The sequence below is a fragment of the Bubalus kerabau genome, chromosome 3, assembly GCF_029407905.1.
Source record: "Bubalus kerabau isolate K-KA32 ecotype Philippines breed swamp buffalo chromosome 3, PCC_UOA_SB_1v2, whole genome shotgun sequence".
Taxonomy (NCBI): Eukaryota; Metazoa; Chordata; class Mammalia; order Artiodactyla; family Bovidae; genus Bubalus; species Bubalus kerabau.
In genome coordinates this window covers 146292231-146316466 of record NC_073626.1, presented here as the reverse complement: position 1 = coordinate 146316466, position 24236 = coordinate 146292231, and the positions used below count along the sequence as shown (strand labels likewise).

The 24236-nt window shown below is 38.9% G+C and overlaps 1 protein-coding gene across 4 annotated transcripts; it reads left to right on the top strand.

The window, feature by feature from the left end:
• The first annotated feature begins 1187 nt into the window (after positions 1 to 1187).
• Positions 1188 to 21394, top strand: LOC129646664 (translation machinery-associated protein 7-like). Of its 4 annotated transcripts, XM_055573196.1 has the most exons (5): positions 1728 to 3218; positions 4137 to 4176; positions 8320 to 8558; positions 19202 to 19275; positions 21005 to 21394. In XM_055573196.1, exon 5 carries the CDS (start codon positions 21060 to 21062, stop codon positions 21252 to 21254), a length of 195 nt encoding a protein of 64 aa, XP_055429171.1. In that variant the 5' UTR covers positions 1728 to 3218; positions 4137 to 4176; positions 8320 to 8558; positions 19202 to 19275; positions 21005 to 21059; the 3' UTR covers positions 21255 to 21394. The 4 variants fall into 4 exon arrangements, with proteins under 4 accessions (XP_055429170.1, XP_055429169.1, XP_055429171.1 ...); XM_055573194.1 differs by lacking the exons at positions 1728 to 3218; positions 19202 to 19275 and adding an exon at positions 1296 to 1314; XM_055573193.1 differs by lacking the exon at positions 19202 to 19275 and having other exon boundaries at positions 1804 to 3218.
• The last annotated feature ends 2842 nt before the right edge of the window (positions 21395 to 24236 follow it).

Genomic DNA, 24236 nt, shown 5'->3' with positions numbered 1-24236 from the left:
GGTAAAGGGCATGGCCAGGATTCCATATGTCTGGCATCAAAGTCTCCCCACCACATTCCACTAGTGTCAGCATCTTGGAGATGAGGGGAGATTCTCTAAAGACTGGAGAGAAAGCAAAAAGAACCTGACCTTCCCACCAGAACTGCTCCCAGGTGTAAAGGAAGGTGACCCTGTGGGCAGCCCTACTTGTCTCCCACCCAAAGCCCAGAAAAGACAAAACTGGAATAGGGAGACATTTCTTTTAGAGCCTCATTACTCCAGCAATCTGCACCTCTGCCGTGGTGGGGCATCTTCCTACCCCCAGGCTCTTCAGCTGCTTCTCAGAACCTACTGAATCAGCACACTCTGCTTTTGAGGGAGGGTGGCCCTACTCTACTTTCAAAGCATGTAGAATTTCCACAAAGGAATATCAATCTAGAGACAAAACTCTTCAGAGCTATTAACCTCTGAGGGTTGTCATTTAGCTGAACTTTCTTTCCTTTCCTTTTTTTCCTTCCCCCAAAGCTTCCACTAGAGAAGCAGCACTCTTAATTAAAGGCATTGTCAGGGACCACAAATGCCTTTTTAGAATGGTTTCTAAACCTGAAACACCACGGGGTATGTCTGCACATTATTTCTGAATCATAGCAAAAAGACTGAATTCTTTTCTTATATTGTGCAAGGTTTTAAATGATGTTAGTGCACTGTTCACATAACCAAGAGAGACCGCAAATGGTCAGGTAGGATTCAAACAAAAAGTCCATACATCTGTGGGAAGTAGCACATGCTGTATTTTTTTTTTTTTTTTTTTTGAAATATACACTCATGTATGTATATGACAGCTCTGTCTTACATTACTTCCCAAGCAATCCTCCCCAGTGAAGGATTTATTAGCAGTGTTTCTCAAAGTATGTTCTGGGTCTGACTTGTATTAGAATCACCTGCATTAGATTCACCTGAGTGCTTGTTAAACAAGCAGATTCCTGACCTTCATTGCAAACTTACTAAGTTACAATCTCTTGGGGTATAGCCTTAGGATCCTTATAGTTAACTAATATCCCCAGGTGGCTTAATTCATGCCAAAATCTGAGAAGCATTGATATATAGTAGTGTAGTATTCATGAGCATCAACTTTAGGATCAGACAGATCTTAGTATAAATCTCAGTTTTCCCATCTATCTAATGATGATAATCAGTCCTACCTCCTAAATCTATTGTCAGAATTAAACAAGATGATGCAGGAGAAGTGCAGAATTCAGAGCCTTTCTCCCCTGCCTTCCTGAGAGGATGCTTTATGCTGCTGATTGGCTGCTGGCTTCACTGAGCTAAGTGAAGGTAAGGGGCTGCCCTTAAGAGAAAAAAAAAAAAAATCTGAAAAATGGGAAAACAAGGGGAAACCTGAGCCAGGGGGCCAGTAAGGGATGGAAATTGGGGGGCAGGTGGTAGGGGGAAGTGGCAGAGACACATTGAGACAGTGTGGCAGTTTGAGGATAAAAAGAAGATGTTTAGGAATCTTTTAAGTATGTTAGATCCTAAAATTGTCCCTTTGCAATGTTTAGTGAAAAACGAAATATTGCATTTTAACACATATGTATGAAATCTAGAGAGATGGTACTGATGAACCTATGTGCAGGGCAACAATGGAGACACGGACAGAGAGAACAGATCTGTGGACACAGGCCAGGGAAGGAGAGGGTGGGGTGAATTAAGAGAGTAGCACTGAAACATATGCATTATCATATGTAAAATTAGCCAGTGAAAATGTGCTGTAGGACAATGGGAGCTCAAATCCAGTGCTCTGTGACAACTTAGTGGGCGGGGTGGGGGGGTGGGGGGAATGGGGGGGAGTAAGACATGTATACCTGTGGCTAATTCCATGTTGATATATGTCAGAAACCAACACAATACTGTGAAGCAATTATCCTCCAATTTAAAGTTTCAAAAAGTGTTTTTAAAATAAAAGGTTTTTTTAGAGCACTTAGGAGTCCGTTTCTTTTTTTAGATGCATTATCTTTCAGAGACAAATCCTAACCCTAGAAGGTAGACATTAGGTTAGATAGAAGGAAAAGATAGATTGATATAGATAAGAGACCTAGCAAATGTGGGCCCAGTTATCTAATTTACTCCTAAACAGTCATTTCACCTGTCTTAATTTCATGCTCTCCTGCCAAATCGCTTCAGTTGTGTCAGACTCTGTGCGACCCTGTAGACAGCAGCCCACCAGGCTCCCCCGTCCCTGGGATTCTCCAGCCAAGAACACTGGAGTGGGTTGCCATTTCCTTCTCCAATGCATCAAAGTGAAAAGTGAAAGTGAAGTCGCTCAGTCGTGTCCGACTCTCAGCGACCTCATGGACTGCAGCCCACCAGGCTCCTCCGTCCATGGGATTTTCCAGGCAAGAGTACTGGAGTGGGGTGCCATTGCCTTCTCCAATTTCATGCTCTACTCCCTTAAAAGAAACACAATTGTTCCAAACCCATTTGCTGTAAATTTCCATGGTTTTCAACTCTTTTCATTTCCGTATCCATCTTTTTTTGTGATTCTCCTTTCCCTTTTCCATGAATCTTTGTTGCTTTTTATCATGTCTTTCTTTTCTACCACCACCTTTTGGGGCAGCCTCTCTCTGTAAACTCCTAGGATTCAGCTCTATAGTGCACATCAAGTCTACAACCTGCTTTTTGTACTGCAGAAACTCTCAGCCCTAGGAGTGTTGTGATGTGTTTTGATTTCTTCTTTCCTGGCAGCCATGCTCCTCGTCTCTGTAGACATGGAGTCCTGAGCTGGGACCTCTGGATGCTAGAGGGTCAATCCTGATGCCTGTCCTTTGATTTTTGCCTCTCTGAACCCTGTATATTCTCTTCATTCTTCCAGAAACTATCAACGATTTTTTTTTTTTTTTCACAAGACCCCTCTTTCTATTGCAATACTTCTCCTTCAGCCCCTGCAATTCTGGTAGAACTGGCAATCCTATCCTTCATAGTGCATCACTCAGGGCTAGCCAATCATAGCATTTTATCCCTCCTAAACTGCACGGATTGGTTCAAGGTGAGCCATCTGACCCAAGTTGTGCAAGAGTATCCAATGAACTTAAATAGTTAGATACTGTCTCCTGGGATTGAGTACTGTGAGAACACTGTAAATTAGAACTACCTGCAGCTATCTTTTCTAACTCCATGGAGAAAGATACATACAACAAGAGGATAATATCCCTGGAATAACCCTCAAGCAATAAACAGTGGAAGTAGGTGAATAAATACTTTAGCTTTCTCATCATTCAGTGATATAATTCCAAGGCATGTTCTACCTTCTCTCTAAAGAGTCCCCAGTAGATTGAGCCTCAATTGCCCACAATAGTAACTTGCTCAGAAATTCCTTCTATTTGCTTGTCTCCCTTCTGTGTCTCCCTTTCTCCCTCATAATGCCCAAACAAAATGCTTATACACAAATTGTTGTGTAGTAGGCAGACTACTACTGCCCCCCAAATGGCTACCTCCTAATCCTTATAACCTGTGACCATGTTCGATTAGAAGGCAAGCAGGAACTAAGGAAGTGGAATGAAGATTGTTAGTTAGCTGATCACATTGTAGGGAGAGTAGCCTGTATTAGCCAGGTGGATTCAATTTAATCACAAGTGTCCTTAAAAGCATAAGAGGCAATTGGAAGAAATAGATGGCACTGTGAGAAGGACTTAGCTTGATCTTGGAAGATTTAAAGCTTCAGGAAGAGGGTCATGAGCCAAGGAATTCAGATGGCTTGTAGAAGTTGGAAAAGGAAAGGAAATGGATTCTCCCTAAAATCTCCACAAAGGAATGCACCCTGATGGTGATTTGGTCTTAGCCCAGAGAAATCCATATAGAACTTGTGATCTATGAAACTATAAGATAATAAATTATTGTTGTTTAAACAACTAAGTGTGTGGTAGTTTGTCACAGAAGCAGTAGAAAACTAATACACCTTGTCTCAGGATTTGCTTTGAGGAAAACCCAAATTTAAGATGTTAATTGCTTTTCTTATTGTTCTTGGGGTGTTCAGTCCCACTTTCCCTGATATATGATGGGGGTAAATGCTTCATGGATTTGACTGCCAAAACAATGTAGAAAATTGAGCTAATTTGGAATAATGTCTGGCTAATTACATTGAACCTCTGTTTCTTTGGCAGAGGAACCCTTACCTTGGAGCGCCAAAGAAGTCTCAATTGGGTAACAGTTTTAATTAGTCCAGCTCTCTCTCCTATCCAAAGCCTGGTTTTGCATCTGTTGCTATTTCTCATTTAAAACATGAAATAATCTAAATATTCCAGAATTAGAAATAATTATTGCTGCAGACACTGGAGGGTTCAAGCTATTACCTAGATGCAAATAGTTTCATATTTTACTGTAGAAGAAATTATTTCTAGCATTAGAAATAATATAACATTACTTCATATCTCCTAACACAGTGATACTTTAAAGTGAAAGCTCTGGAAATGAACAAACCTAACCCCCTTATTTATTTATTTTTTAAAATCCTCAAAGTATTGGCTTGTCTCATTTTCTTAGTCAAAGCTTGCTTCTCAGTTTTGCCCTGCTAATGACCTCAGCTCTCTCTTGATGCTTTAGGACAAAGGGCTCTTTGATTAATCATTCTCTGTGTTAATATCAAACAGCCCTTGCATTCTTCAAACAGATCACTGCTTCTGTTAAATAATGCCCTAAATATACAAAGCAGATAAATGATGACCATTGAGCCAATGGGAACAGAACTGGGCTCTAAGACTGCGTTGCAATTATAATGAAAAGACACATAACTGATGAGTTCCATATCCGAACTTAAAATGATTTGTGAAGCATAAGATCAAGAGAAATACAGACTGAGGTCTCAAGTTGGACTTTCTACGATGAAGTATAGACCGGGGGTAGAAAGCATTTTAAAATTGCTTGGTGTGCTTGTGTCTCTGTGTATTTTTTTTTTTTCCTTTGAAATGGTTAAATGCTTCAAGGAGTAGAACCTCTTTGGGGGGAAAAGGCCCAGCATGATATGCATCAGGGTTTTATTTCATTCCAGTCTCTTGCTTATTTTAATTTATGAGGTGTGGAGAATATTAGTTTTTTCAATGATTTAATATTTTACATTGTAAGTGATCTTCTGCAGTCAGTTTGTTAATTAGATACTGCAGACGGGTCACTTAATATTGTGTGTTGACTCTGCGGGGAAAAAAGGAAGAGAGAATATTTCTGATAGGCAAAAAGAACCCACCATACGTCATCAAAGTTCTCTTACAGACTATGTGTTGGAGGTGCTTTGCTGTAAAACAAATTATATTTTGCCTTTAAAAAGGTGCCCTGAGAGCACTGGAGATAATTGGAACACTCTCTTGCTTTGCTTCTTTAGAAGTTTTCTGGAACTAGGCAGGAAAAGAAGACTGGAACCTGAGGTTTTTTATTTAAATATAAAACCATGTCAGGGAGAATTAAAACACTTTTGCAAATCTGGAATCCATTGAAATACACTGTCCTGTTTTGATTTCCCTGGAGGGCCCACATTGAAATGGTGGCTTTACATGATTTCCTACTGGCCCTGTCTGCAACACCAGCACCTCCTAAATAAAAAGGATGCAGTCTACCAGCATATTAGTTATGTTGTTGTTTAGTCATCCAGTCATGTCTGACTCTTTGCAACCCCACGGACTGTAGCCCTGCCAGGTTCCTCTGTCCATGGGATTTCTGAGGCAAGAATACTGGAGTGAGTTGCCACTTCCTTCTCCAGGGGCTCTTACCAACCCAGAGATCGAACCCGAGTCTCCTGCATTGTAGGCAGTTTCTTTTCCACGGAGACACCAGGGAAGTCCATTAATTATGTGCTTAGCTTTTAATTTGGATAACTTATGAATGGGGATAAACTGACATGTAATGTATAGACGTGTTCTCTTCTACTCCTACCAGAGAAAGCGGCTATCGACTGGATCCTTTGATTAGTTGTCTACTCTATGTTGGCTTTATCAAAACTTTGAAAAGCCAGGAAGCTCACCAACAGTGTGCTTTGTCACACAATTCCATTACACACACCTTATTTTTGCTTTGTGTAAAATTAGTGTGTACAACACCAGTGAGATATTTTTAGTGATATTCAAAATATGTTGTAAAGTCAAAAGACAAGTAAATCAGTAGTTCATTTTAAGATGAGTTCAAATACGTGAAACAGAAGACTAATATTTTTTTTTAAATAAAATCCCTGCTGTAGGAGTCCAAGTCACTTTCATAAGCAACCCAACAATAACGAATTATTCTATGACATGTCATAACGCTTTTGAACAGGTTTTCAGCTGTGCTTTGTAAGAACAAAATGGTGGCACATACAGGTAGTATGGATAAGAGAGTTAAAAATCTTTCTTCGTTACAAACAGAAATAACCTGTAACCTCATAGCTACCAACACGATTTTTTTTTAATTCTTTTTTTTCTTTATTTCTGTTTTTTGTCTGTTTTAATTCATCTGCAATATTTGAATGTTCAACTCATTGCCTTTCTTTTCTGAAACTAAAGATAGTGATATTAGCATATGATTAGTAAGAAACTAAGGAAATGGCAACCCACTCCAGTGTTCTTGCCTGGAGAATCCCAGGGACAGGGGAGCCTGATGGGCTGCCATCTACGGCACAGAGTCAGATACGACTGAAGCGACTTAGCAGCAGCAGCAGCAGTAAGAAACTATTTTTTCCGTAAAATAGTGCTTTCCAAAGGCAAAACAATCAAAATTTGCTATTATTTCATTTGGGTTTTATGTGCCTGATACAACTCTAATTTAAAAAATAATTGAAACTGTGGAATTGAGTTTATATTTATATAATCAATAAAAATGAAAACTATGTATATGTTTCACAGATTCAACTATTTCTTAAGATATCACATATATATATGTATACAAATTGTAGTGATAGTGATACGATTTTCATTTTTATTTATTTTGCTAGCATATACCCTCATTATTATTATACAGTATTTAATTAAAAATATAAACTTTAATAAAAACGTATCCTCTGATATATTTTCCCCTTGTCATGTTATGACATAGCTTCACAGATGCACTTTTTGACTCCTTCAAGAGTTTCCTCAGAGGTGAGAAAAATAAGCGCAACTAAAAATGGAGGAAATGTTTAAGAACTCAGTGGTTAGTGAGTCACTTTAGAACATAGGACGATGAGACACAATTATACTCAGGATTCTCTCTCCTGAAAACAAAGCCAAACAAAACAAAGAACGCTTCATCCCCCTTACTAGAAGTAATGGATAAAACAGAAATAATATCCAGGGTTGAATTCTGAATGCCATTTGGCGCACAATGGTTATTCAGCAAATGCTGTTTATTGGTGACACTATCAGGAACTTCACAGAGCATCAGTTGCAGTTTCACCCACAGAACAACTTTTCACATTCAATAGAGAGTTATAATATATAAATAAAAGGTTGTCTCCTCCAGAGACAAGCATTTTGCTCTCTTAAATGTGGGATTTTTTTAAACCTCAAGGCTCCAATTAACTCTAATATATTGATCTAGCATCACTCTATGGAAATGTATCATGTACTTGAAATATATATTTAATATGGTAATATCCTCAGCCAAGCATAGCTCTAAAGTCACTATCTTCTTTTTTTTTTCTGTTCTATCTGCTATTTAATTTCATTATGATTTCTAAAAATTCTCTGGTAGTGTACAGCTGCTCCACTGTTAATAGCCTTGAAATAGAAATGTGTTACTTTGCTTAGTGAGAGACATCTGCAAATGGTAGAAAAACAAAATCATTTTGATATGATTAATACAGGAAGATGGTTATTCGTATTTTTTATGCATGTCGTTTAAACTCGTATATGTTTGCCTTCCAGCCATTTTAGATATGTTATTCTGATCTATGATTTAAATATGTGATGCTTTTAGGATCTACATAAAAAAGAAGACTGTTTGCCAGCTCATCTAATACCCTCCTGCTGCTAGTTGGCTGGGGTTTTTGAATGTCACAAACAGAGCTTTGATATGGTACCCACGGGGCTCTTTATCCAGGATGATGTAAATAACTACTCCCAACATTTGGTCCTTCTTCCATCTTTGATCATGTCATCTTGAAATTTGCCCTTGCAATGAGCAAGAATCTTTACTTTCACACTAGAAGAGCTCATACTATATTTGAAAATGTCAAAGCACATAAGCCCTTGTAGGGCAATAGGACAGGTTCAAAAGTTTGCAGGTAGATGGATTATTCGAGGCTTAGAGATCACAACGAGAGAGAAGTATGCCTTCTCTCACTCCCTCAGTCTTGCAAATCTTTTGTTACGTCATAAATCTTTCTATGTTCCTTCCCCTGTTCTCCAGGCATTTCACAAGTGGTCAGTCTTGGTCTCAGATTTACACAAAGAGGGCTGGAACTGACCTCACTGGAGGGCACAATTTATGTGGTGGAGCCAGTGACCGAGTGTGGAATACGATCCAGACCCCTTGTCATGGCGGCTGAAATGCTCCCATCAGACCCTTCTTACTCACTGGTGATTCAAGGCATCTCAGTGCTTAAAGGGACCTTGGAGTTAACCTCCTTCAGCTCCATCCTTTCCCAGGTAAAGACAAAAACTCAGGTGAAGTGATTTTTGTGAAGGTTATACACCTTCCTCTTTCCTCTCATCCTGAATGACTGCCCCTGCAATCTCTTTAAGAAGGTGTAGCCTATGCTTCTGCCTGGAGCCCAGAAGCATTGACTATAGAGACCTGAAATCCTAAGGGTTCATATGGCAAGAGAGCAAAACTCTGCCATCCTTAGTCGGTGTTCCTAGAGCCATTAGAGGGCCTACTGGGGATCTGTAACAAGGCTAGGAGACCTGGGAGTAGTTCCTCCTTGCCCCATAAGTCAAACCCAACAGATTTCACAATGTGCAAATAAGATGTTCAAGTGTTCTTGAATCTCCACCCAACAATGCTGCTGCTGCTGCTGCTAAGTCACTTCAGTCGTGTCTGACTCTGTGTGACCCCATAGACGGCAGCCCACCAGGCTCCCCTGTCTCTGGGATTCCACCCAACAATGAGCATTCCTCAATTTGGTATATGTTACAACTGACACTTCAGACCAGCAGGGAAAAGATAAAAGACAGGATGGATATTTAATAAATGGTGTTGGTACAAAAAGGTAGGCATTTAGAAAAAAAAAAATTCAGTCTTTACCTCCTACTCTGTGTGATGATAAATTCCAAGTGGATCAGATATTTTTATGTTAGAAATAAAACTAAAATTACTAAAAGAATATGGAAAATTTTTAATCCATGGTATGGAAAGATTTTAAAAAAACTAATCCAAAATCCAGAAGCCATAAAAAAATTGATGAATCTTAATACATACAAAAATAAAAGCTTCTATATGACAAATACACACACATAGATAAACTAAGTCCAAAGCTATCTACAAACTACAAAAAAAATTGCAACTCATGTATAAACAAAGAGCTAATTTCTCCAATAGATAAAAAGTTTCTACAAATAGAGAAATAAAAGCCCAACAAGCTGATAGGAAAATCTGGGCAAAAGATATAAACAGTTCACAGAAAATGAAATATGAATAGCTCTTAAACATTTGGAAATATGCTTGACTTCACTCATGATAAAAGATATGCAAATTAGAACTACACTGAGATACCGTTTTTTCTTCTATCAGGTTGGCAAAAATCCAAAGATTCGATAACACACCCCATTGATGAGGCTGTAGGAAACAGACCCTCCCATACATTGCTTGTGGGAGTGTATGTTAGCATAACCCCATATGGAGAGCAATTTAGCAAAATCTATCAAAGTTCACAAATGCATCTATCTTTTGCCTCATCAATTTCACTTATGGAAATTTCTGTTACAAATGGACTTGCAAATGAATGAAAGGACATATGTTTAAGATATTCATCACAGTATTATTTGTAAGACCAAAAAAAAATGAAATAACCTAAACTGTTAAATCAAGTAAATTGTTTAAATAAACCGTGATGTATAAATACAATAGAAGCAAGATTCTCTGACACACCTCCTAGATTAATGGAAATAAAAACAAAAATAAACAAATGGGATCTAATAAAACTTAAAAGCTTTTGCATACCAAAGGAAACTATAAACAAGATGAAAAGACAACCTTCAGAATGAGAAAAAATAATTACAAATAAGGCAACTGACAGCGGGTTAATCTCTAAAATATATAAGCAGCTCATACAGCTCAATATCAGAAAAGCAAACAAACCAATCCAAAAAATGGGCAGAAGACCTAAACAGACATTTCTCCAAAGAAAACATACAGATAACCAATAAACACATGAGAAATACAAATCAAAGCTACAAAGAGGTATCACCTCACATCTGTCAGAATGGCCATCAAAAAATCTATTAATACAAACAAATAATGCTAGAGAGGATGTGGAGAAAAGGGAACCCACCTGCACTATTGGTGGGAAGGTAAACTGATATGGCCATTATGGAAAACATTATGAAGATTTGTTAAAAAACTAGGAATAAATCTACCATATGACCCAGCAATCCCAGTACTAGGCATATCCCCTGGGAAAACCACAATTCTAAAAGGCACATGTACCCCAATGTTCATTGCAGCAATATTTACAATAACTAGGACATGGAAGCCACCTAGATGTCCATCGACGGATGAATAGATAAAGGATCTGTGGTACGTTTATAAAATGAAACATTACCAGGCCACAGAAAGGAACAAATTTGAGTCAGTTGTAGTGAGGTGAATGAACCTAGAGCCTCTTATATAGAGTGAAGTAAGTCAGAAAGAGAAAGACAAGTATCTTATCTTTGTCATAACACATTGTATTATCGTGTGTGTGTATATATATATATATATATATATATGGACTCTAGAAAAATGGTACTGATGAAACTAGCAGAGAACGTACTTGTGGATACAGCAATTGAAGGTGAGGGTGGGGTGAACTGAGGAAGTAGCATTGACATATATACACTATCATGTGTAAAATAGTGGGAGGTTGCTAAACAACAGGGATCCCAGCCTGGTGCTCTGTGATGTCCTAGGTGGGTAGGATTCGGGGAAGGGGAGGGAGGTTCAGGAGGGAAGGGATATATATATACATATATAATTATGACTGATTCACGCTATTGTATGGCTGAAACCAACACAAAATTGTGATGCAATTTTCAACTAATTAAAAAATAAAATTTTAAAATAATAATAATAAATAGAATACTATGAAACAAGCAAAAAAATGAGTGAAGCTGACTGTGTACAAAAAAAGATCAACATGGAAAGATCTTTGAGACCTTATTGAATAAAAAACAGCAAAATGCAGAATAGTGTGTAAGGTAAGATGCTTTTGATATTTAAAAAAGGAGAAATAAGAACCTAAATTTAAATTTGTTACTATACACATAAAGTAACTAGAAAATTTTATAAGAAACTAAATATAGCAGTTGCTAACAAGAGGTGAGCATGGGAACTAGGAATATGGGGTACAGGAGCAGCAGAATTTCTCACTGTTTATATTTATTTTTTAAAACTTTTATTGAAGCATATAATTTATTTACAATATTGTGTTAATTTCTTCTACACAGCAAAGTGACTGAGTTATACATATATATGTATGCATAAGTTGCTTCAATTGTGTCCAACTCTTTGTGACCCCATGAACTGTAGCTCATCAGGCATCTCTTTCCATGGCATTCTCTAGGCAAGAATACTGGAGTAGATTGCCATGCCCTCCTCCAGAGGGTCTTCCCAACCCAGGGACTGAACCCAAGTCTCTTACATCTCCTGCAGATGGGTTCCTTACCACTAGCCCCACCTGGGAAGCCCAATATATATATATATATATATATATATATATACACACACACACACATATATATATATTCTTTTTTCATATTCTTTTCCATTATGGCTTATCACATGGTACTGAATATAGTTCCCTGTGCTGTACTGTAGGACCTTATGGTTTATCCATCCTGTATAAAATAGTTTGTTTCTTTATATTTTTATAACCATGCAAATATATAAATTTTTCAAAAGCTATACTTTCAAATCAAAGAAAAATTAGGCAAGCCCCCTGTTTGATTCTGAGGATGCTAACAGGTCTCTGTTTTAGCATGAAAGCTAAGATTTCCAGATTAATATGCAGCTGCCCAGAGTCTTCACTCACTCGTCCTTCTTTCCGTCTTTCACTCAACAATTGTTTATTTACAATCTACTGTGTCAGAGGTGCTATACTAGGCCCTGGAGATGCATGAGAACAGGACCCGCTAGATCTCTGTTTCAGGAAATCTGCATTCTCGTCCAGGGTCTCTTCCATTTGGGGTCAGGGCAAGGGGTCTCCAGTTAGCATAAAAGACTCTAGGACCCATATCAACAAGTGTTGCTTCATTATGATATCCTCTCAAGTGCAAGCACATTAAATCTCCATTGGTACAGAGTTCAAAAATTCAATATCCTTGATTTTTATGAGCAAACAAGATATATACAGGCTGGAGGCATTTTTGGTTTCTCTCAACAGCACCTTTTTTTTTTAAAGTTCCATGATATCTTTTATTGTGTATAATACAATATAATTTGAAACTCTATTCCAAAAATGGGCCTTGCTTATAACTTATCTAGGGTTGTAATCATTTCCTGTGATTTACATTGATGGCTTTTTATTAATGCTCTAGTATTATACCACATATCACTACATTCCTTTCCTTTCTGTTTTATTTTCTTCTTAGTTTTATTAGTTTACATTCCATTTTGATTAATTTTTCAAGCCAAATATCTATTTCTGGGTGTTCATACCAGTCCCTTAAACAGCAGTCCCTTCTTTTTTCTTTTCTCCTACTCCAATTCAGGCAGATAAGAGCTGATGATAGTAAAGCTCATTTAAGCTCAGTGTGTGTTTGTGCATAAATGTGTGTGCATCTATAATTGCATCAGCATAGTTCAGAACTGAGCCCATTTGGTTAGTGATACAAAGCAGTGCCTTCACGGCTGTCCAATAGAAATTTCTGAGATGACTGGAAGGTTTTCTGGTGGTCCTGTCCAATACGGCAGCTGGTAGCCACCTATGGCTACTGAGGACTTCCAGTGTGACTAGAGCAACTGAGAATTGTATTTTTAGTTTGATTTTATTTAAATTAATTGGAATGTGAAAAGCTGGCAGGAGAGAGATAAGATGTGAATGCAAGGTATAAAGCCCCAAAGAGAGTAGCCAGCCATCCAAATTGCAGCCACCAACAGCAGAATCAAACCAGTCAATCCTAAAGAAAATCAACCTTGAATATTCATTGGAAGGACTGACGCTGAAGCTGAAACTCCAATAATTGGTCACCTGATTCAAAGAAGTGGCTCCTTAGAAAAGACCCTGATGCTGGGAAAGATTGAAGGCAGGAGGAGAAGGGGACAACAGAGGATGAGACGGTTGGATGGCATCACCAACTGGATGGACATGAGTTTGAGCAAGCTCCGGGAGTTGGTGATGGACAGGGAAGCCTTGCATGCTGAAGTCCATGGAGTCACAAAGAGTTGGACACGACTAAACAAGTGAACTGATTGAACTGAAAGCAGAAAGGCCCCATAACGGGAATCTCTGAGTCTTGGGTATGCCAATCAGATGGTGAAGGCTTTTTGCTTTGTAAGGAATAGTCCCCACAGATTAGAGATGGTCTCCAGGTAATTACTGAGATAAAATGGAGCACAATGCCTTCTTCTCACACCCAATCATAAAATGGAAGTCAGCAAACATCCAAGAGATTTGGTTAAAACTCTAGGCAGGCTCATTAGTGTTCAAGGCTGAATTCTAGTTCTTGGTACACATCAGGAACATGGGAGAAAATGCCATCTCATGGATGACTGAGCACCTCAATCTGTGTTTGGGGGAAGATGGACACCCAAGGGACATCAGGAATGCTAGAGTTAGGAAAGTCAACTAATTTTAGACCTCACTCACTGGTGGGAATGGGCTCATATCACATAGCCCAACTGGGAAGGATTAGCTCAAGACTTGAATGTAGTTGTGCCAGTGGATAAAGAGTTTTCAGTATCTGCAGGTAGATGGGCTCAGATAAGCAGAAACTTACAAGCTATAAGTCTAACCAGTTCAATCTCCTTCTATATCTATGTATGCATGCTCAGTCATGTCTGACTCTTTGAGACCCCACAAATGGTAGCCTGCCAGCCTTCTCTGTACATAAAATTTTCCAGGCAAGAATACTGGAGTGGGTTGCCATTTCCTACTCCAGGGGATTCTTCCTACTCAGGGATTGAACCCATGTCTCCTGGGTCTCCTGCATTAGCAAGCAGATCCTTTACCACTGTGCCGCCTGGGAAGTCCTCAGTCTCCTTCATGAGTGTGTGTGTGCTAAGTCGCTCCAGTCATACCTGACTCTTTGCGACCTTATGGGCCACAGCCCACCAGGCTCCTCTGGCCAAAGGATTCTCCAAGCAAGAATACTGATGTGGGTTTTCATGCCCTCCTGCAGGTTATCTTCCCGGCCCAGGGATCTAACCCATGTCTCTTATATCTCCTGCATGGGCAGGCAGGTTCTTTACCACTAGCACTACCTGGGAAGCCCCCAGTATCCTTCATTTGTTCCTTATTACCCACACTATTGGTGTATATACCCCACCTGAACATTCAATGCTCTCCACAATATGGAGCCCACCACTGTGCTCAACCTTTGTCTCCACAAGTTCCCCCTGCTTCTCCTATGCTGTGGCCAAACTTGGCTGTGCATATTTCCTTAACCACTCCCCAGCCTCACCCATCCATGCCCTCACTCAAGCCTCAATCTGTTGCTGGAAATGCTCTCCTCTAGCATCTCCATCTGTCAAAACCCCATTCACTCTCATGGTTTATTTCAGGGCTTCCCTGGTGACTCAGTTGGTAAAGAATCTGTGTGTAGTGCAGGAGACACAGGTTTGATTCCCTGAGTTGGGAAGATCTCCTGGAGAAGGGAATGGCAACCCACTCCAGAATTCTTGCCTGGAGAATCCCACAGATGGAAGAGCCTGGTGGGCTACACAGTCCATGGTTTATTTCAGGCCACATATTTCCTGAAGTCCCTTCCCTGGAATCCACAACTGCATTGCTTTCTTTCTCCTTGGAACCTGTGGCCCTGGGTTGGTGCTTCTGTTTTGGCTCTTGTTTTGCTCCTCCTTATGCGGTGGGCATTAGTGAGTCTGTCTGATTTTGTCTCCTATTCTGTGAGCACTTTGAGGATGGGGCTCACATTCTGTATGGCTGATCGTGTTTGACCCATGGTTGATTTCCAGGAATTATTGTTTTTGAACTAGATCAGGATAGTTCTATACCTGGCAGAAATTTCAGCTATAGTCACTAAAAAAAGAAATCTTTTGCTCCAAAAATGAGCATTTATCTGAAAACTACATTATTGTTCCATGGAATATTTTTCAAATCAAAAGTGGCACCCTGGTGACCTAGAGGTCATATATGGCCTCCATCTATACTTTGCTTGACACACCATGTTATTTTTTAATTGTCAGCAACATTTAAAATGTTGGAGAGTTTACATAAAAATCCATGTTTCTAGACTTCCTTGAAAAAAAGAATCCAATCTAAATTTGCCACTTTGTCAAGGTCCCTGGCTAATCCCCTGCCTCAGATCTGCAGGGACTAGACTTTCTTATTTTCCCTTCTTCGCATTGGATGTGCACAGTCCATGCACCTTTAACAATGACAATGATCCACCCATGTCATTGGTGAAGCTCATCTTGCCAATTTTTAAATCATACATGTTCTGATGATTCACTGGTTATTGTTTTGGCCTTTGACTTTCTGTATCACTCATCAAACTCCCAAGAGTGCAGCACATGCTCAGATAGAAATATGATTTAGGTAATTTCGAAGGACCGTAATGAAGGTGGCTCCATGTCTGTGGTCAACTTACCTGCAATTTTTAGACATGAGACAATTAGTCAAGGCACTGGGGGTGGCGGCAGAAGTGGTCGACACTTGAAAAGGCGTAAAGAGAGTGAGACCCATGTGCTGTTGGATACTAACATTTCATTTCACAACCATAGCACCTTTTGTGTGAAGATTTCCAAGTAGATTTCAGGCAGTAATTGAGCCTCACAGCACTTGATGAGAAGGGGAAGCGTTTTGTTCAATTTCTGATAGAGGGAACTGAGGCATTATTTGTTCACTACTGTAAGGACTTCTCTATGAGAGGACTAACTGGTCGTTCAATTTAATTATCTTCATTTCAGGCCCCATCCCTAATCACTCATTCTTATTCTTTGGTTTCAAGGGTAATTTATGTTAGATCAATTTAGACTCCCTCTCAGAATTTAATCAATACCATCTGCATCTTGTAGGCTGTCCTTGGCTAAAGCTTAATCTTCAAAAAAAATGTAGGGAGTAAAAGAGCATAAACAGGCAAAATGCAGAATCAGGTCACTCTCTGACTTAGAGGAAAATTTCAAATTTTTGATTTTCAAAATCCCCATCCTCCATTTTTTCAATATTCCTTTTGTCCTCCCTCTTCCATCTAACTAGTGTGACAGCAGCTACTTGTATTCAGCCTTTATTTTAATGTCTTCTTCTTGAAACATCTGAAGGGAGACTTCTAATTTTTTTGACCCATGAAAAGTGGAAGTTTTTAAGAAAAGAAAGATCTTGTTAGCCAGATCAACACTTCAAGTGTCTAGCAAGTGTTTTCAGTTTAGAAAAGAACAAGGCTCTCGCTGCCTTTGACTGTTAAATCCATTACCCTAATCACACTTTAAATGAACCATTATGAGGCACTGATTTATATAATGTCTTCGCAAACACAGTATTTCTAGAGTGCAGTTATTCATGGTATTTTGTGTAGGATTTGGTCATTATGTGTTCTTTGTAATAATCATCAGCACTCAAAATGACTTTTCTCGAAAGATTATCTTTTAAGGGCCATGTCCCTAACCAAGTAACAAAAAACAAATGGAGATTGCAGGAATTAAACACTAAATTGTCTGTTGCTTCACCAAGTTCACGCGCTAACCTTTCACCTCTGGAAGGATGGGATTAAATACAACTTGGATAAAGGTCATTTAAGAGCTTTCTCCTATGTACTTTGGAACCAAGAGAAGAAAGTGAATACATGGATTTCTCACCCAGAAAATCTTGCTTCAGGAGAGAAAAATTACAAGCAATATTTAGGGGTTATTTCATGCCCCCACAGCAAGACCTTGACATTGGCAGATGATGGTTTTCTCTAAGCAGAATTTCTGAGTCTCCAAGTCAGCTATAAGGGAGCAAATTGGAGCAGCACCAACTTAAGCCTGGGAAGATTATTCTCCCTCCTTCCTTCCTGAGTGTGGACAAGGTTCATCCCCAGCCTTAGCCATTTCTGATTTGCCCCCTTGGAGCCTCCGCCAACTGCTCCTTCCCCAGTGCATCCCTTTTTATTACCATTCGATCATCAGCTTCTTGTGTCTGTCATCTCCTCTTGTAGCCAAGTGACCTGCCCTGGATCATTCCATGTTCTGTATTTTTCTAAATTACATTGTTCTCTGGAGTCTGTTGCCCAACTGAAAGAGTCACACAGTCTTTCTCTGGTAGTTACTCAAGCTATCAATCATTCTGTAACCACCTATACTACCGTTAACCTTCTTCCTGTCTTCCAAATCAAAACCCATTTCTCACTTCCATATGTCAACACCAGCCACATGCATTGATTAAATGTCTTTCATTTGAAAACACGCAGTCCTGTTACCCTTGCCTAGGTCTGAATGCCTCCCATATGCTCTCCATGCAAGCCTAATTCTTCTGTTCTCTTCCTCTGGAAAGTCATTCTTCATTGTAATAAGTTGCCCAAAGTAAATGTATTCATCATCTTTTTCTCTGACAACCATGTTTCTCCACTACGGGAAATTAAACACTGCAACATATGGCCTGAGCAGCAAACTTTAGTGCTTGTTCGCTCAATTGTTTTAACACATTGCCGCCTTCACATAATATTCTGTTTGCCACTAGCATGTCAACCTTCCACTTGACATATGCATTAGACATGTTAATGGCAAGACAGAAACCAACCGGAGCTGACAGTATGACGAAAGAAGGGTAAGTGCCTATTAATTACTAAAATTCACTTTTTCCCACTATTTAAAAGGGGGGGAAAAAAACAAATGAATGTCTCCAGAACATGCCACCACATTAGCCTGCTGTGGTGCCATCTGATGGTTTTTAAAACCCCAAGTACTAAGGAAGAGCTTTGTGTCTACTCAGCAAGGCCAATATAAATGACATGAACCCTGTCCGTCCGCTCTCTCTGCTTCCCCAGCCAACCACTTACAAAATGGACAGGTCATAGTGGCTGAATGCTTTTTGTAGCCATCCAAACACCACTAGTACCTGTTCCAGAATTCTTTTCTCTCTTACTTATGCATGTAACCTGCCCTGTAAGTATATTCTAAATCTATATTTTTACTGAAGATAGAACACACTTTTCTTCTGGGACATTGCTTCAGAGATGAGATTAACTGTTTATGACTCTTTGGGGTTCTATTCTGAATCTACAGATGCTGAAGTCACCTTTCAGGTAAGAAACTTTGATCCCAGAATTAATGAGAAGTAGTTATCATTTATTAAAAAGCAGGTTTTCCATTTTTAGATTTTTTTTTTGTTACTACCCTTTCATTTTCAGGACATATTAGGACATATGCATGTCCCTAAACAATTTTTTTAAAAGTTTAAAAGTTTTTAAGTGGAAACTATATTGATTTTTTTTTTTTTTACATAAACAAGTTAGAGCTATATTTGAGTCTTGGCTTTTACTCAATGCTGGAGGATCTCCAAGAGCCAGTGGGTTTCCTAGAATCTCTGTGATTAGTTTCTATGACATTTCCTGAGACCTCAGAAATCCATGGCTCCTGGGGCATTCCCCTATCAATAACTGTATCATCATGAACTCACATATATAGTTCCAATAGTTACCCGGGGCTTAATTGAAAGAAACAATTTATGGATGTCCACCCATGACCCTGACCCTCTGAAACTATGTCTTGAAACTCAGTTAGATGGCAGAGAGCTGTATTCCAGGACCTCATCACACTGTTTCTCTATAAAATTGCTTGTACGTTGACTTCAATATCAGCAGCCTACACTGAGGGACATTACCAGAAATACTCCTGTGGAACTCACTGTATTTCCTATGAGATCATTGTTTAAGGTTATCAACTGCATTACCCAGTGTCCTCTCAATAAGGACCTATGTGACAATTTTTTTTTTTTCAGGCTATAGTACCAAGAATACTTGAGCCATAGCTGAGACCTAGTTTTATCTTTTTGATTTAAAGAGCTTAGAGCATGTAAGTAGGAACTCATGATATATTTTTGTATCCTAAATTCTTTGATGGATATCCTTTTTTATGACTGCTCTTATTTTTCTATTACCCTGATTTCCTCAAGTATTTATTCTTAAATTGAATTGAACATTATAATATACACATGTATCTTGTTCAATGACCTTATACACTTTCTAAAATAAGGTAAGTTATATTAATAAATGTATAAATATATGCCTAAAAACCAGGCTTTGGAAAGTATATATTTATAAATATTTATACATGTATTTTTAAAAATACATTTCAAAATATACCATTCAACAGAAAAACATGTATCAGGCACTGATGCTTACTGTGTTTACACAACACAACACCAGTAGGAGAATTTTATCTGTTCTATCAAGAAAATACATTTCTTCTCATAGGGTAGGAAGCTGTAAGAGAAATACAGGAATACATGTTTACTATGCATTGACAGAATACACTCAAACAATTGCACATAGAAATATATTCAAGAGTTGGGAGAAACAGTCCAGGAAAGTAACTTTTGACCATCTTGATCTACCAGTCTGCACATGACAAGAATACTGTTAATATTACCAAGGTAAATACTTATACATATCAAAGAGTTTTTTATATTATCCAAATAGGTATTCATTCACTCCATAAACATGCATGGAGCAATGTGCTGGGCACAAGAGGTACTGAGGATGAATGAGTCACAGCTCACTGCAACAGGAAATAGAAAAGTGATAAGATATGAAGCATTTGATGTGACTGTGAGACATTCAGGTAGATATGGACGTCTAACAGAATATTCTAGACATCATAGCTCAACCTCACCTTTTATAGTTACAACACAAATTTTGGGTGGAACACATCCTACTGGGTGAGGGACGTGTTCATAGGACAAAGTTGAATGCTAGCAATCACTCTTTCTCATGACAACATTGACAGAATGGCTGAATTAATTCACTAAATGGCATTCCTGTGCACACAACACAAATAGTAATAGTAATATCAAAGAGTGGAAACCATTCCTGGCATTATTTTCTTCCCTTTTTGTCTAGAACTACAAAGTATCTTTAAAGTAAGTCACCAAGTGAATTTTTTTTCTGATATTGTCATTACACAAGCCTAAGAGAACAGAGAAATTTGTACTGATCCGTGAGAAAGGTTAAAATTTGGACTTCTTTTTGAAAATCATGACTCCAATATTATCTGTTCGGATTAAAGTACATCCTAGGTTTTCCAGGGTAGCATTTGCAGTGAAAGGTTTTTTGTTTACTTCCATATTTAAGAGAAACCCTAAGAAGAAAGTAGCCCACAAAATTGAGTAAGTTGAAAGATCAAAGTTATTCAGTTGAACTGCACCTAAAGCAAGATGACAGGAAATACAGTCTTCAAACACAGCCTCTATAGACACACCAATTAGGAGGCTGTCAAACTACACTCTGACGGATCAAGAGAGGCCCTGATAACAAACATTGTCATAATTCAATTTTGAGGCCACAAAGTTCTGGAACTTTTTAGAGAGGTCCAACAGGAGCGCATGTGGTTTGCTCTTCTGCTTTGTATACTATACAGTATGGCGAAATCTTGGCACAGTAACCCAGTGGATACAAAGTGGGTTTCTAAGTCAGGAGCCTTCAATATCTTCCCATTACAAGGATGACTTACTGGATCTCCTAAAGACAGAGCACTTAAGATCTTAGTGTCTTAATTCTTCCTTTTTTTTTCTTTCTTCTAAAAGTATAATTGAGGCTCCGCTTCCAGTGGCAGGGTCTGGGGAAGGGGTGGCAGGTGCCATGTCGGGCCACGAAGGTGGCAAGAAGCAGCCCCTGAAGCAGCCCAAGAAGCAAGCCAAGGAGATGGATGGGGAAGATAAGGCATTCAAGCAGAAGCAGAAGGAGGAGCAGAAGAAGCTCGAGGAGCTAAAAGCAAAGGCCGCAGGGAAAGGCCCCCTGGCCACGGGTGGAATTAAGAAATCTGGCAAAAAGTAAGCTGTTCCTTGTGCCTGAGGCAACGATGACCCTTAGTTCCATTCCTGTTTAAACCCCTGGATTCCCTGCCATAATATCTGTTGCCATCTATAGCTAGAATGAAGTGTTGTCTTGGAACCTATTGTACATTTAAGAATAAACTTTTGTAAAAAAAAAAAAAAAAGTAAAAAAAAAAGTATAATTGAGTTACAATATTTGTGTTAGTTTCAGGTGTGTAGCAAAGTGATTTGATGATATATACACATATATGTTTATACGTATGTATTTTCTTTTAAATTCTTTTCCATTATAGATTATTAAAGATAATGAATACAGTTCCCTGTGCTTTAGTGTTTCAATTCTTCTTGCCACAAAGTATGATAAATAATGGGGAAATTAGTAGGATGTTTCTTCTCAAACCAAATTATTTCTGCTGGAGTTTCTTGTTTCTGTTACATTTATCTGGTTTTGGAAATCCAGTTTCACCATTATATTCTTAAAATTTATCAGAATGGAGACAGTAGCCTAACACCAGATTCATCCATTAAAAATGTTTCCTCATTGTTTCTTTTCTTTGTACCACCCTGACCTGTATCTTCTGTAGTAGACATTCCTTCTACTCACCAAGGTTTACAATTTTCCTCTCCTCTGAGAACATCATGAGGTTTGTTTGGGTCAGTGGATGTGAACTTAAGAATAGTACTTGATGTCTTGTTGTTGTTCAGTCCCTAAGTCGTGTCCAACTCTCTGTGAACCCATGGACTTTAGCACACCAAGACTCCCTGTCCTTCATTATTTCCTAAGGTTTGCTCAAACTCATGTTCATTGATTCAATGATGCCATCCAAGCATCTCATCCTCTGTCACCCCCTTTTCCTCGTGGCATCAATCTTTCCCAGTATCAGGGTCTTTTCCAATGAGTCAGCTGTTTGCATCAGGTGGCAAAGTACTGGAGCTTCAGTTTCAGCATCAGTTCTTCCAATGAATATTCAGAATTTATTTCCTTTAGGGTTGACTGATTTGATCTCTTTGCTGTCCAAGGGACTCTCAAGAGTCATCTCCAGTTCCACAGATCAAAAGCATCAATCTTCAGCGTTCAGCCTTCTTTATGGTCCAACTCTCACATAAGTATGTGACTACTGGAAGGTGGCTCAGACAGTAAAGAATCTGCATGCAATGCAGGAGACCCAGGTTTGATCCCTGGGTCAGGAAGATCCCCTGGAGAAGGGAATAGCTACTCACTCCAGAATTCTTGCCTAGAAAATCCCATGGACAGAGGCAGTCTGGTGGGCTACAGTCTATGGGTCACAAAGAGTTGGACACAATTGAGTGACTAACTTAATGCGAGAATTTGTGTAAAATTGTCTGTCTTCTCCTTTGTGACTATGTTGATAGGGAGCGGTCTTGAGAACAATGGAGTCTGAAATACTGAGCTGTCACAGAAAGAAAATGAATTTCTCAGACCCAAAGCAGACTTTGCATGAGTAATAAACCTTCTTCTTAAGTCACTGCTCCATGTTAAATCACTAAAAATGTTGGTGCTGCTTCTTATCTCAGCATAAACTAGACTCTCCTGGCTAATTTATTCTACTACTCTCTGTTACTGTGTCTTCTACTCGATTTCACACATGAGGCCCATGAAAGATTTAAATATATTTCTTAAAAGAAGTTAAGGGAAAGAGAATATAGAAACCAGATTTGGGTTCTAGGCCTTAATGTGCATTTTACTGGTGGACTCAAGTCCTAGCACTGTTGTTTGAATCACATATCTGGAATGAAACAAGCTCCTGGACAAAGCCATCTATTGCTAATCACACCTCTGTCTGGATAAGATATTCACTCATTCAGATAGTCAACATATATTTAATAAATAATCATGGCAGTCAAGGAGCTAAATCCTGACAATACAGGAGTGCAAAATAAACAAGGGCTACACTTTCATGAAACTTCTGATCGAGAGGGAGAGAAATATGCCTGTACATACACATATACATAAACACATAGTGAGTAAACAAGTGTATTATTTTGGTTCTATAAAGAAAATAAGCTGAAGGCAATATGAGAATAACTGTAGTGGAAGATACTAGGTTTTCCCTGAAGAAATGAAATTAAAGCTCTGCCCTGAATAACAAAGAAGCCAGAAGTGCAAAAATTTGGGAAAAGAGGCTGAAAGCGGGAGAAACAACAAATATGGAAGCTCTGAGAAGGGAAAAAGCTTGCCTGTTACAGAATCCAAAAAGAAAGCCAATGTGGCTATAGCACAGAATAAAGAAAGGAAGGTGGAAAGTGGTGTGATCAGAAGGGAACAAAAGAGCTGGAAGACTCAGTAAAGAGTTTTCATCTCACTCTTAACTGCAGGGGAAAGCCATGGGGATCTTTTAAACAGGGAGGTGACTTGATATGACCTATACTTTTAAAAGATCACTCTAGTTACTCTGTATAAAGTAGATGATGGAGGGAAAGAGTAAAAAAATGGAGTAAGTAATTGGGAGGTATTGCAATTGTCCAAGCAGTAGAAAGGAAGCAATGCAATATACATGGTTTGAGATGGACATCAAGCTTTCCAAACTGATCTCTACATTACAGTCTCCTGGGGTACAGATCATTTAGCATCTTCAAAACTCAGGTCACACCCCAGATCAATTAGATCACAATCCTGAGGGTAGGACACAGCTCTCAAATTTTGGTGCTCCCCAGCTGATTCCTATGTGCAGACAAGCTTAGGAACCACTGATACTGAAATGCACAAAGAGAATTATTAATGATACTGACAATTTCATAAAGAGTCGGACACGATTGAGTGACTTCACTTTCACTTTGGGGGGATGTTGGTGTTATTAAATAAAATTGGAAAGACCTAGTAAGGAATAGGTTTGGGATGGGGGCTGTTGGAATCAAAGGTTCAGTTTGGGATGTGGAAATTCTTGAGATGCCTGTTAGGCATTGTACTGTATACCTTGTATAAGTGAAGATCACACAGGCAAGGGAGAGGTCAAGGTTATAG